At 37.5% G+C, this 14,201-nt stretch overlaps 2 protein-coding genes across 2 annotated transcripts; both read left to right on the plus strand.

The window, feature by feature from the left end:
* Positions 1–1,677: 1,677 nt before the first annotated feature.
* On the plus strand, positions 1,678–8,480 carry LOC121735269 (SET domain-containing protein SmydA-8-like). The gene is made up of 9 exons (XM_042126038.1): positions 1,678–1,764; positions 2,414–2,607; positions 3,125–3,348; positions 3,804–3,932; positions 5,824–5,982; positions 6,522–6,762; positions 7,012–7,242; positions 7,746–7,834; positions 8,223–8,480. The coding sequence occupies exons 1-9, from the start codon at positions 1,721–1,723 to the stop codon at positions 8,445–8,447; spliced, it is 1,536 nt and encodes a 511-aa protein (XP_041981972.1). The 5' UTR covers positions 1,678–1,720; the 3' UTR covers positions 8,448–8,480.
* A 1,080-nt stretch (positions 8,481–9,560) lies between these two features.
* Positions 9,561–14,201, plus strand: LOC121735270 (erlin-2-like). The gene is made up of 7 exons (XM_042126039.1): positions 9,561–9,640; positions 10,324–10,438; positions 10,609–10,689; positions 11,149–11,257; positions 11,528–11,679; positions 12,985–13,137; positions 13,703–14,201. Exons 2-7 carry the CDS (start codon positions 10,331–10,333, stop codon positions 14,060–14,062), a joined length of 963 nt encoding a protein of 320 aa, XP_041981973.1. The 5' UTR covers positions 9,561–9,640; positions 10,324–10,330; the 3' UTR covers positions 14,063–14,201.

The raw sequence follows: 14,201 nt of genomic DNA on the forward strand, positions 1-14,201 counted from the left end.
GTAACTCTACCTACTGGAATAGAGCAATAACCTCGCATTATCTGGTGATGTCTCAATTTTATTAACATATAAATATTATCTTCTCTTTCATTGATACTTGAAACGAAAGGGATAACAACATTTAATGAATTATTATTATCAGACTTTTAACATTGGTACTAATTCTAAGAAAAAATATTTAAGTACCTGTATTATAAACGCCAAAAGTATAGTCCTTAGTATGATCTGTGAGTTGTGACCATGTCAAATTGTTTAAGCAATAAAATACACTAGTGCTAAAAGCGTTTATACCTCTATTTTGGTGCATTATAGTGTTAGTTTGATGGTACTTAAAGGGCTACTTTGCAAGAATACTTGTAAGTATTAAGTATAATTCTAAACATACTAGCTACATCGCTTCAATATTAATTGTGAATTTATTTAATATATTGTAAATTAAAAAAAATAGCTGTTTTTAGTGCCTGTGATGTTGTCACTTATTAGCAATATTTAAACTACAGTGGAGGCCTGTTGTATTCGGCAGTTTCACGAATATTACGCATAGAACACAATATACACTGAATAATCCAACCAAAAGTCGACATGTTGCACGTCATATCAGAATATTGACAGTGCACGTTAGGCTTCGTCCACATTTGTATCATTTGCGCGATCAGATCTCCGTCGCGTATCATCGAAGCGTATAAAAATGATACGCGTATCATGATACGCCCCGATCGCTATAATTAACCGCGTATCTGATACGTGTCGTATCAAATACACACATGATCGGCAGAATGATCTAATAGGCGTCCACACTATGATACGCATACTTGATACGGCGCGATGATCGCGACGGAGATCTGATCGGAGATCTGATCGCGCAAATGATACAAATGTGGACGCACCTTTAAGTGTTGTCAAATAAAACTTTTTGTTTACCATCTATGTTGGTGCTGCCGACTGCCGTGAAGGATAAAAACTTTGCAGTAATATTATGTCCTATTACAAAACATTAAAAAATTAGTCCATATAGCATTTTACATATTTAAAATTTAATTTTTCCTCACTGTAGGTAGCATAATAAAGGATAAATAATGCCTTGGGCGTTTTTTGACTGATTTAAATGTAGAGTATATATTATTGTAAGATGAAGGAGATAATTGTAAATATATGTATTGTGCCTGTGTTGCGTGTATATTCTGTAAATATTTTATAAGAGTACGCTTTGTATGAAATGTATAAATAAGCTAATGTATTTCCATATTATTATATGCGTCATATTTATATAATAAATTTTCTGAATAGTTTTATAGTTTGTTTCAATGATGACCCTGAAAGTTTTTACTTTCAATATTTTCGTTGTATCTGATTTTTCATTGTGTGTGTGTCACAAAATGTTATAAGGTTTTTCTTCTACGTGTAGTCGATAAATACTGCAGTCTAGGTCGACTGACGTTTCATTACAAATGGAGAAAGTTATCAAATTCGTATAGTCTATAACCGATTTAAAAAAAGAAAGAGTTTTTCGTCTAGTTTTTTCTATCTTATCGAATAAATATGTGTACTGTGATAGTGCTCTGAATGGCTCTCTATACACATTATATGTAGTGTGTATCTATGGTACATAATTTTATTAATAGCGTTTTCTCGCCGTAAAGTAGCGTCTATAAATACACAGATACAGTTTCACGCGTATACTGAGCGCGCGTGCTGTGCTGAATACAATATTTGGAATAAAATGAGTTTAAAATATGAAGTGAGATCCTCGGAGAAGTTGGGAAGGTGTGTATTAATAATAATTATAATATTGTGTTGTACAAATCCACTATAAAAGAACAGTTTTGCAGTAGATCTGGACTGGTATGTAACTTGTGCTGGTAAGTACTATTGGTGAGGAATATATCTTAGAAAATATATTGTTTTTATTGTAATCACTAATCAGTATATTTTTAAAAGGACAGCCTTTTTTTTAACATGCTTTACGCATCCCCGGCAAATTGGGATATCGGCCGGGGTATGTGGCTGTTTACCCACTAAAACCCCATGGTGCTCCACTCATCGCTTAAGGCAGAGTTGCGGGTACGATAGAACCTACAGGACAAAAAGGACAGCCTAGTGCCTACCACTTATAACTTTTCGTCTCTGCGAACTTGCACCATTCTGGGTTACTAATTATCCAGTGCAAATCATCCCTTCTGTCGGGCTTAGAACTTAGAAGTTAGTTTACTGTAGTACTGTATAAGTTAGAAATTTTAGTTTACTGTAGCTTATATTCTACAAGCGCAGTGGACCTGAAATTATCTGTTTTTTACCACCGTGCTTCATTACAATTTTTTTTTTAAAAGATTACAATTACATTAATGTAAAGTTTACTAATTATTATCATTTGAATGCCGTTTCCTAACAATAAACCTCAATTTCACTCCCCAAGATACCTAGTAGCGGCCAAGGACCTAAAGGCCGGGGAGCGCATCCTATCGGACCGTCCGTTCGCGCTGGGCCCGGCCGGCGACGCGTTGGTCTGCCACAACTGCTACCTGCCCCTCATCAGCAAGTTCCTGACTTGTAAGATGTGTGCCGTCGTCCCTATCTGTCCGGGAGATGGCTGTCCGGAGGATTTGATGAGTAAGTACCATAAGCTGTATCCTGTAACTACTATTATAATATAGCTAGGCAAGGCAGCTAGGTTCGTTTAAAGTTATTAAGTGTGTGAGTACGTTTCTAGGGCCGGTATAAATAGTCAGTACTCAAGATGCATCTCGGTCTCAAGACACTGTTCAGGCTCTGTGATTGGTTGGCTGTCAAAATGTTGACCAATCACAGAGCCGAACCGCGTCTTGACACCGGGTCGCATCTTAAGTACTGACTATTTATACCGGCCTAGGATAAGTAAGTATGTATATGTAGTTCTTAGTTAGTAACTCTAGTTTCTACTTACAATATACCTACATAATATCGTAAGTAGAAACTAGAGATTTCAGTCTGAAAAAGTTTGTTTTGTTCAAATTGGTTCTGAATTATTTAGGTAAATTAATATTCATACTTCTATATCATATATGCATACGCGAGCTCCGGTATTATCAATTTATCGTTATTCCTGCTTACGTGGGTAGGTATCACCCTTGCTTTTCAATTCTTTCAGAATGGCACAACCGCGATGAATGCGAGTTTTTCCGCGCCCTGAAGCTGTCTAAGGGCCTGCACCCTATGACCATGGTGCAGAACGTCAACTCGCTGCTGGCCCTTAGGGCGCTACTGCAGAAGGACGCCAACCCTGAGGGCTGGAAGCTGTTCATGGAGCTGGAGACGCACCTGGAGAGGCGCAGGGACTCGAGTGTGTGGCAGCTGTATGATAACACCGTTAAGGTGAGTGGCTCAAATAAATCAAGAATAGCCCAAAATGTGTCAAATGAAAATAATGCTTTATGCTAAAGGCTACTTTTCGTGTTGTAAGGAAAGGCAGTAGGCACTAATGGCCTAGCTATAAGCTATACCGAGGGTAAGTTGCTATCACTATCTTTCTAAATACTTCTACACAAAAACATGATTACATTCTTAATTTCTGTATTGCCTGTGCAAAAAAGTAGACTCAATTTTATTTGCGCTAGTCAAAAATAGAAATGCTAAATAAGTCAACATACCCACTGAAGTAACCATTTTGGCGCACGTGATACACATGCGAGAGTTCGAGAGAGACGTTGCGTGTGTGAGCGAGACGGATAATACTGTATCAGCGGGTATGGAGCGCGTGGGGCACTATCAAGTTGTAGAGCGCCAATAGCGCTATCAAGATCGATTCTATTCAAAATTCTCATTTCCAGTTCATCCAATCCCTGGGCACCCTGGACAACGGCCACAACCAGGAGCTGGTTCAGCGGATCTGCGCCGCTATCGACGTCAATAGTTTCGAGGTCCGAGGTCCCGCCATACCGGCTATCAACTGCGCTGAGGTACAGTACCGTCCACAGAAATAAATCAAGATAGAAAGGCGACGCGCGTGCGTTGCTAAGGAATCGATCGTGTCAATTCTTGCTTTGCTTTTAGTTAGAACAAATACCTTACCCGTGGAAAGAAATACCTCCTTTTGACCGATTTACTTTCGTACTTATGTTTTTACAATTCGACACTGCACAATGAGGCATTTTTGCACAACCGCTCCGGTGTAATCAAGTCGAGACGTGCGCGCTGACTGAATGAACGTTCAAAGAATCTTGCACATTTGTGCAAGATTGAAACACGCATACTCCGCCCGCTTAGCTGTTCTATCTTGATTTATTTCTGTGGTACCGTAGCTAAAATTTGCTAGCAGGGCTTCGGGCTACAAGGGTCTTAAGCGAGTTTAGAATAATCCTGGGGTATTGTGAGGAACGAATGCTGGCGGGATTAGTCAACTAATAGTAGGGGAGGTAGTGCTATCGTTTGCTAAGTCATTTCATACCGACCAAATTTTTGTCCAGCGGTAGCTTAATATTTATCAATCAATATAATCAGCGTCAGTCGCCGCACCCGTGGTGGAATGTTAACTGAGAGTATTTCAAAGTTGTAAAAAAAATAATTGTAAAAAGTGATTTTATACCGAATGAAACTTTTATGGATGATTATTGAGGTCATGCTCAACCAAAAATGCACCGTCAGCCGTATCGCAGACGGGGGATTCAACGTCAGTCGCGTTACTGAACTATGTTAAAAAAATTAAAATATATTCAGTAATTTCATACCGTACAAAATTTATACAGGTGAATGTTGATACCTTTTTAATAATAAAGACCACCGTCAGTCGTTAATATGCGGGTGGAAAGCCCGTCAGCCAGCGATATAAGCTATAAACATTATAGCCCTACTTCGCGCTCAATGTATCCTAGGGCGTCGCGTAGACGACATTTCCACCTGCAAATATTTTTGTTTGAATTAACCATAAAATTGTCGCACATAGCAATTTTAAGTAATTAATTCGATAGTCAATATTTGTGAAGAAGAATTATATACATTTTACTTTAAAAGCGCCATCTGTTGTTATATACTAAAACTAAAATAGCACCTACCGAACCTAAACGTGTATAATCTAGATATGAACCTTTATTGGGTGCGAATTGGGATCTTTTTAATGTCAATTCAATACGATTCCCAACAACAACTTGAGATACTCTCAATTTTTATTCCACCCATATTGGAGTAGCTGACGATCAAAATTCTTATGTATATGTATTAATAGAATAGTATTATTGTCACGATTTTCGCTCGGTATGAAATGACTTTTTAAAATGAGCGCGACCTCCCCTACTATAACGATTGTTGTTCTTTTGCATGCACGATGTCTTTTTATCTGTTGCCTTTCCGCGCTAAAAGCTTCAAACCGATTTTAATTATGACTATTATGGAGATACTGCAAGTCCCGGGAAACGACATAGAATAGATTAATAGATTTGGACCCGGTAAGATTCAATGGTGACGAATCATGCCCGATAAACGAATGTACGCGTGAGTTTACCGGAGGCCCAATCCCCTACCCTATTCCCTTCCCTACCCTCCCCTATTCCCTTCCCTTCCCATTCCTACCCTCCCCTATTACCCTATTCTCTTAAAAAGCCGGCAACGCACCTGCAGCTCTTCTGATGCTGCGAGTGTCCATGGGCGACGGAAGTTGCTTTCCATCAGGTGACCCGTTTGCTCGTTTGCCCCCTTATTTCATAAAAAAAAGTATACTTACACCCAAACGAAGTCGCGGGAAACATTATGTAAAAAATACTTTGTAAAAAACTTGATGACTATCCTATGGACACGTTTCAGAACGAACAAAAATTATTACCATTATTTTGCCTTACAATGAATGGTTCATCCCAGGTCCTTCGTGGCGTATACCTCCAAGCGGCGCTGCTCGCACACGACTGCGTGGCGAACACGCACGTCGCCGTCACGGACCGACACGAGCTGGTCTGCCACGCCAGTACAGACATCAAGAAGGGGGAGATTATTTATTACAATTATACTGATCCGCTACAGGTGAGGTATAGTAATTCTGGATTACCCGCTAAACAACAGATCTGTAAATCGTGTATATGCTGCACACAACTTAGAGGTCGCTCGGCACATTTTGCGGCCGATTACATTTCGCCCCATCATAGGGCGAAGTCTCACCTTGAAGGGATTCTTCCCGAAGAGTCACCTCAAAATCAAGGAATGCTTCCATTTTGCCGAGCGATTTTGAAGTTATCCGTGACCTCTTCTGAAGTTAGAGTTGCGTTTCTAGGATATTTCCTCCCTTAGGGCGCTCGCTGCGTTGCGCGTGTGCATGGCGCGGCTGCCCGTCGCGTCGCGGGCCCGCGCCGTGCATAGTAATCGTGCGACAGTTGACCCGCTCAACGCAGCGCTGCTCTATGGGATGACATGAAACAAGCACGCCTCGCGGGTGGCCGCGCTGGGCGCACGCTTAACGCAGGCCGCAGCGAACGCCCTTAGACCTCTACTTACTTTACTAAGCCGACTCAATAGTGCCAAATGATGTCTCTCCCATATGACATATCACTGCTCTCTTGTTACAGGGCACAGCTCTAAGACAGCAGCATTTACAAGTGGGAAAATATTTTACGTGTACGTGCAAACGGTGTAAAGACGCCACTGAGTTGGGCACCCACATGAGCTCAGCCAAATGCGCCGCCTGCAAGACTGGATATGTCACCAAAACTGAAAAGGCCTGGGTGTGCGAGAACTGCGCGAAGGAATATGACTCGTCTGATTTGAGCCATAAGGTCCAATGCTGTTCAGACAAGTTAGATGTTATAAGTAAGTTTACAGAATATTATGAGAAATAATAATACTCTGTCTCTTTTACTGGTGTATGAATTTGTCGCTGTCACTGTCTCCATAGAGCATGACATAGCAAAATTCAAGCACAATTAGCAATGTATTCGCGTGTGACATAGACAACGACAAGTGTCATAATATTTTTTTCTATTTAGCGACCGGACTAAGACAGTGGCGCCATCTATGAAACTTTCTTCCTACTATCAATTTAATATTCAATTTTTTCAGATAAAAAGGACGAGAAGGAACTAGAGGAATACATAAAATATGTCTCTCTTGTGTTGGCCCCAAATCACTATTTGCTGTTAGACGCTAAACAGCGACTAGCTGGAGTATTGAGAGATGCCATCAACAGAGAACCGAGACCGACCAAGAAGATGCTGCGACGTAAAGTGGATTTGTGCAACGAGATATTACCAGTGCTCGAAATACTTAGCCCGGGAATTTGTCGCACTAAAGGTTTGTAAATCTTATTTATAAAATTCTCGTGTCACAATGTTAGTCACCGTACTCCTCCGAAACGGCTTCGGGCTTTACTGATTTTTACCAAATTTCATATGCATATTCAGTAGGTCTGGGAATCGGCTACTGGGTACTTTTTACATTGACAAGTGCATTTGTTAAATAAATAATAGTAAATTATTACAACTCGAGACTGACGGCGACCATTGTTTGTGCGACGGGATAGCAATGGACGTTGCCATGGTGACATACTTATTTAGTCACTTCAATAACTGCCGAGACGGCTAGTATTATAATAAGAAGAACCCGATTGAGTTGGTTTCGCCGGTTTGTAGTGGGCTAGGGTTGTGGTAAATGTTAAAAAACATTGCGCGGAAATCATAAGTTCCGTCTTTCATTTGCGAGTAAAACTATCTTTTGGTCACGTTCTATAATAATAGATCTTGTGTTTTCATAAAATATAACGTCTTAAAAATATACTTAAGTATATATTTTTACAGCAATCACAATGTACGAGCTGCACGCAGCAAAAGTTCAACTCGCCAAGAAGTTGCTGGACAGCCGGGAGATAACAGGACCAGTATACATGGTAATTGCACAATATACACAACTCACAACCTGATTTATAATATTTTTATGAGTATAGACCACTTCAATTTCGCCGTATGTACGAACTCTGCCGTTATCCTAGGACGCTGCCGCCCATAGCTAAATATAATAGCATAAATCCAGAGCTGCTCACAAGTATACCAGTATAACATCTTCAGATGAATACTAGACATCCCTACTGTAGCTCTACCATGAGATCAAAGCTATAAGCATTTTTCTCATGGTAGAGCTACTGAATACTAGCCATTTCAGATAACTTAGAGTTTAGACTTTAGAAAACACAACAATCAACATACGTCTCTGTACCTACAACTTGCAAGGCTTTTTTGGAAATTGTATGTGATTAATATATATTTTTTTATTTTCAGGAGGAACTTTTGGGCGCTGAAAAATATTTGAAACGAGCTCTAGAAATGTTAGTCATTGAACCCGGAAACTCGCCTGAGGGCGAATTGTGTGCGAAGGCCCTGGAAGAGTACAGAGCGTTAAAAAATACCATCGTAAAAGTTTTGGACAGCTTACACGCTGAGGGAAAGTCTATTGATACATTACAACCTAAAAAAATAGAAGAGGCCCAGCCAGCTATTAATTAGTATCGTTGATATAAATATATGCATACAAAGTTATCTGGTTTGATTTTTATCCGCCTGTTTTTGCCTAAAATCTCGTAACTTTTAACGTCCATACTATTTTCCGGCTTAAAGGGGATATTAGATTATCATATATATTGGATCCGAGATCATCGAGTCAATGATATTGGATAATGTAATATAGACATATGATTCATTTCTTCCTTGATCATAGATTTTTGACATTTGCTGAGAGATTGGATCCAATACGGTCTTAGAAATAGGTATTGCCAGTTATTTAATATAAAAAAGAGTTTTTAATTTCTTGTTCGTTAATATGTTACAACTAATGTAATGTAATTATTTTTCTAATTATATACTTGGATAATCTTGCTGAAATAACAAAAAACAAGCCATATCAAAAATGACGATGTCTTTTGACAAATCGAATTCTCTGAGATCCAGTAACCCTGACGTCAATACCTGTCAGCGTTAGCGCTCTCCATTGGCTATTGAAACCACATATGACGTAAAATAGGATCGATGAAATATGATAATGTAATATGCAGATATGATCAAATGATCATATTATATATATTGGATCCTATATGTGATCATAGAAATGATCATATATAAATGATAATGTAATACCCCCCTTAGGGGGATATTATCATATATATTGGATCCGAGATCATTGCCCATAGTAAATAATCGAGGTATTTATTGCAATCAAGACATGTGGTAAGATACACGCACGACGTCATTTTCAATTTATTTAGGTAAGATAAGACGCAGCACGTTCGTGACTGCGCTTGATGCAGACTAAACAACAGACGGCCCAATTGGGCCATATTTGAATCTTCACAACGCGCGTGGTAGTAACATATCTGCTTTGAGTTTTTCATCATTGGCAGAGGGAGTACTGAGTAGTTTCTTATAAATGTCAATGGGGAGTGGCAAGGGAGTGGGCACTGTGCCTTTACCTACTTTCAATTAAAAGAAAAAGCTGTCAAAAACAGCGATCAAATGTCAAAGAAGAAGAGGAAAAGCTGTCAAAAAGTAGCGATCGTAAATTTTGCCTTTTTGCCGATATTTAGTTGGTTTTTACGTTATATTATTTGCAGTATAGGTCTTTAAGCTGAATTAATTTCTTCTCGGTATAAAAAACCGACATCGACAAGCACCATACCACTTATAGTGAATGTTCATCTGTGGAGGTAAATATCAGGAACTACTGTATCATTTTTAATAAATATATTTTAATATTCAGCGTTTTGTATTATAAGCTTTAGCTCACGTTGCTACCAGTGTTAAAATGGGGTTCGAAGTAAAACAATACATCTGCCACTTGAATACTCTATCTATTGATAAAGCACTTAAAATTCTAATTAATATAGGTGTACAGAGACTGCTAGCACCAATAGTACCTTTTCGGTCATCTAATATGCTGTAGATAAGAACATAAATTATATTTAAATTATAATAATATGTTACTGATTATGTCTTTCGACTTTTATTCCCATCAATCCCCAAGCGGCAGCCAGCTGCCACATGACAAACGAAAATACATACAATTATTAGGTACACATACGTACATACAATTTCTGTGGGTTAATAACTTTGCTGTGTCCTGTGCACGGTCTCAAAGTGTCTCTATTTAAAAAATTCATAAAAATATATAAGAGGGTAAAGGGTAAAGTTTCATCAGAAAGAGAATAACATCCTTCCTCAACCCATGTGAGCACAAAAAAATTTGGGTAGGTTTGTGAACCTTAGCCTGTAAGAAACCTCTTAAGTAAAAGTTAAAAGTATGTTTGTTTGTAGGTTTGTAACCTACAAACAAACATACTTTTGAATTTTCCACATTAGTATAGATATGATGATAACTTTCTTATTCCAGCCCAGCTATGGCAGACCAAACTTCAATACTAGCAGTTGTGATACTAGCAGTCGGTGTGACTGTACACTTCTCTCTGCACAAGGTTGAGGAGGGATATGTGGGAGTGTACTATAGAGTAAGTAAAAGAACTAGATTAAAAAAAAATGATTCTAATTATTTATGTATTTATATTCTGACATTATGTTGAGCTTGTGGAGTAACATATTATTCATTGCTTACTGGGTAATTAAAAAGTACATGAGAGAGACTTACATTAATACCTAATTCAACATGTAATACTTTCAGGGCGGAGCTTTGCTGCCAATAACCAGTCAACCGGGTTTCCACATGATGATACCACTCTTAACATCATATAAGGCTATTCAGGTACTTTCTCTAAGAAGTTTAAATATGTAAAAATTATTAGAACAAATTTACGAATAATAAAAACTAAGGAAAAGTAACTCCATCAAAAAACATGCTCCACAATACTTGTCAGAAAAGAGTACCTTAGGTACACATTTCAATACATTTGCAATATTTAGGTGACCTTGAGCGGTACTAGGCTGACGTTACATGACAGATCAAAAGGAAACAAATTTAAAACGGTAATAGTATGGGAGTTACGATTCCTTAGTTTTTATTATTCGTAGGAACAAAGTGAATTTTCAAACTTTTTGAACCTATTGCCCAATAGTTGACTGAAACCTGAAAAGTAATTATCAACGGCTTTAATATAGACACATCCAATGTTCATTCAAAATAATATTATAAGAAAAATAGTTCTTTAACAACACAGATTTGTATATTATTCTACTAATTATTGATATTCCATACTGTTTTCAGACAACATTGCAGACAGACGAGGTGAAAAATGTACCATGTGGTACGAGTGGTGGTGTGATGATATATTTTGAGAGGATTGAAGTGGTTAACAAACTGGAACCCCATAGTGGTAACTATCAACTTGTTATAGGAGCTAATATGATAATCATAGACTGTAAAATACCAAGTTTGGTCTTGACGCAACTTGAGACAGCATTTCATATATTTATCGGCATTCTCCTTTATAGAATAATTAAAAGATGAATAAGACTTTTATAGTGCTTATGAAATTTTGGCAATGCTTGTGCAGAATTTGAGCAAAAGGCTAAATATAAATTAACAAACACAATTATTGTAAACATTAAATTAGTTATCTATTTCCATATTTCTTCTTTTACAGTATTAGACGTCGTACGAAACTTCACTGCCGAATATGATAAGACTTTGATATACAATAAGGTTCATCATGAGCTAAATCAGTTCTGCAGTGCTCACACTTTACATGAAGTGTACATTGACTTGTTTGACCAGATAGACGAAAATCTTAGTACAGTAAGTATTAATGTACTAATGCCGCATTAAGAGACATAATATAATATTAATTGCTTAACTGTAATTAAATTATGATTTGAAATTTAACTTTAATAACAGTAAGGGGGATATTAGATCATATATATTGGATCCGAGATCATTGAGTCAATAATATTGGATAATGTAATATAGACATATGATTCATTTCTTCCTTGATCATAGATTTTTGACATTTGCTGAGAGATTGGATCCAATATGGTCATAGAAATAGGTGTTGCCAGTTATTGAATATAAAAAAGGAGTTTTTAATTTCTTGTTCGTTAATATGTTTCAAATAATGTAATATAATTATTTTTCTAATTATATTCTTGGATAATCTTGCTGAAATAACAAAAAACAAGCCATATTAAATAAATACAACGACAAACATACGAATACGAACATACGAAAAATATCATAATACAACCAAAAAACACCGGCTAGTTGACGCCATATTGTAAACAAAATGCACCTAGCGCCGCGGTGGTGAGCGCTTAACTAATTCAATCAAACGGCTGTTTTTGAATCAGCTGTAGTGTTGAACGTTTTGAGCCACTGAAATATTCAATTAAAAAGCTAGACGAGTGATTGAATGGCGTTATTCAGTCAAAGGGCTAGGTGTTTGATTGAACGGCTATTTAACCAGTTGGCTGCGACATAAATATGACCTCAAAGCCCAATATAATTCTCAAATGCTCAGCATCTCTTGGGGCGACGCGACGCCTTGATAATTTAGCTGTAGCGATATCGATTTTTCTCAGCAATGACTAAAGATAAGAAATTCATTGTCAATATTCATCATGTCTTTGTCTTTGAATCACCCATAGCATAACACGATTGGTCAACTTTTATAACACAGAATAATCAATCAAAAAGACCTCTGTAAAAAAAAGGGATTCCTATTTTGCCAACAGAGGAGAGTGATTTAAGCTTCCAAAATTTGTACATAAATTGGTTCAAGCATACACTTTAATTTGCCCATAGCTTATATGAAATGTATTTACGGTTTTTAAATTACGCGACAAAAACCAATTTGTCACTTACGCCCTTTCCATTTTTTGCTGTTAATGGAACAGCAAAAAATTTTCTATGACCGGTATAAATAGTCAGTACTCAAGATGCATCTCAGTCTCAAGACGCGGTTTGGCTCTATGATTGGTAAACAAGTAATCTAAAACATATCCAACACGGTATTTTATTTTAACGCGGCGTCACCTTAAGCGGGATAGCACTAGGCGACACTAAACAGCTTAATTTTTTTACCTTCCATTTTTAAATATTTTTTAGGCCTTACAAAATGATTTAAACCAAATGGCTCCTGGGCTGATGGTGAAGGGGGTGCGCGTGACGAAACCAAAAATACCTGAATCTATCAGAAAGAACTATGAGCTGATGGAGGCTGAGAAATCCAAGTTCCTCATTGCTGAACAACATCAAAAAGTAATAATAATTTCTATCATTTAGCTATGTAATATGTAATATGTATAGACATCCTACAAATAAGTTCAGCCATTATTGCTGAACTTATTTGTAGGTAATGTGCTATATAGTGCAGAACTTATTTTTAAGTAATGCTTATTTAATTTGTAATTCACTCATAAGTCGTAACTCGTAACGCGTGTCATGACTTCATGACTAAAATGTTGCGTGATGCGTCACTGCAACACAAAATTAAATCTGTATTATGACAAGCTCACGCAAAAAACCCTAAGGCTGGCCTCACACAGCCGGAATTTCATAATCGGAAATTCATATTATTAATTCAGAAAGACCGGAATACCATACAATATCAGTATGCTCCACACACATTCTGATTTTTTCAGATTATGAATTTCATAGATCGATCTGTAAGAATATGAATTTCCGATTATGAAATTCCGTCTGTGTGAGGCCAGCCTTAAGCACAAAAATGCTTTGAATTTATAACTACATTGTCAAAAAAGTAGGTAGCTATTTATTGGTTTCATTTTATTTTAGTCTACAATAATATTATTTCGCTTTTAAGGTTGTCGAAAAAGAAGCCGAGACTGCTCGCAGGAAGGCAGTCATTGAAGCGGAAAAGGAGGCGCACGTAGCCAAAATTCAATATGAACAGAAGATTATGGAGAAAGAGTCATTGCAGAAAATCGAATTAATAGAAGACAACATCCACAGGGCCAAGCAGCAGACGAAAGCCGAGGCAGATTTCTATCATCTGAAGAAGCAAGCTGAGGCGAATAAGGCTCTGCTCACAAAAGAATACCTGGAACTAAAGAAATATGAGGCTCTAGCTAATAACAATAAGATCTACTTTGGAAACGACATTCCAAACATGTTTCTGCAAGCCACTGTCGGTGAATTACCTAAGAGTGTGAAAGTTGAATGAGTAATAATTACTTTTTCCCCGAAAAAGCTACTAGTCATTAATCAGTTACTGCCATATTAATAAACGAAAAATAAGATTATTAAAGGTGATCGCACACTTATCAGCACGAACGCGCCGCATTTTGGAATTTCTTATATGA

This window comes from Aricia agestis, chromosome 17 (genome assembly GCF_905147365.1).
Source record: "Aricia agestis chromosome 17, ilAriAges1.1, whole genome shotgun sequence".
NCBI classification, from domain to species: domain Eukaryota; kingdom Metazoa; phylum Arthropoda; class Insecta; order Lepidoptera; family Lycaenidae; genus Aricia; species Aricia agestis.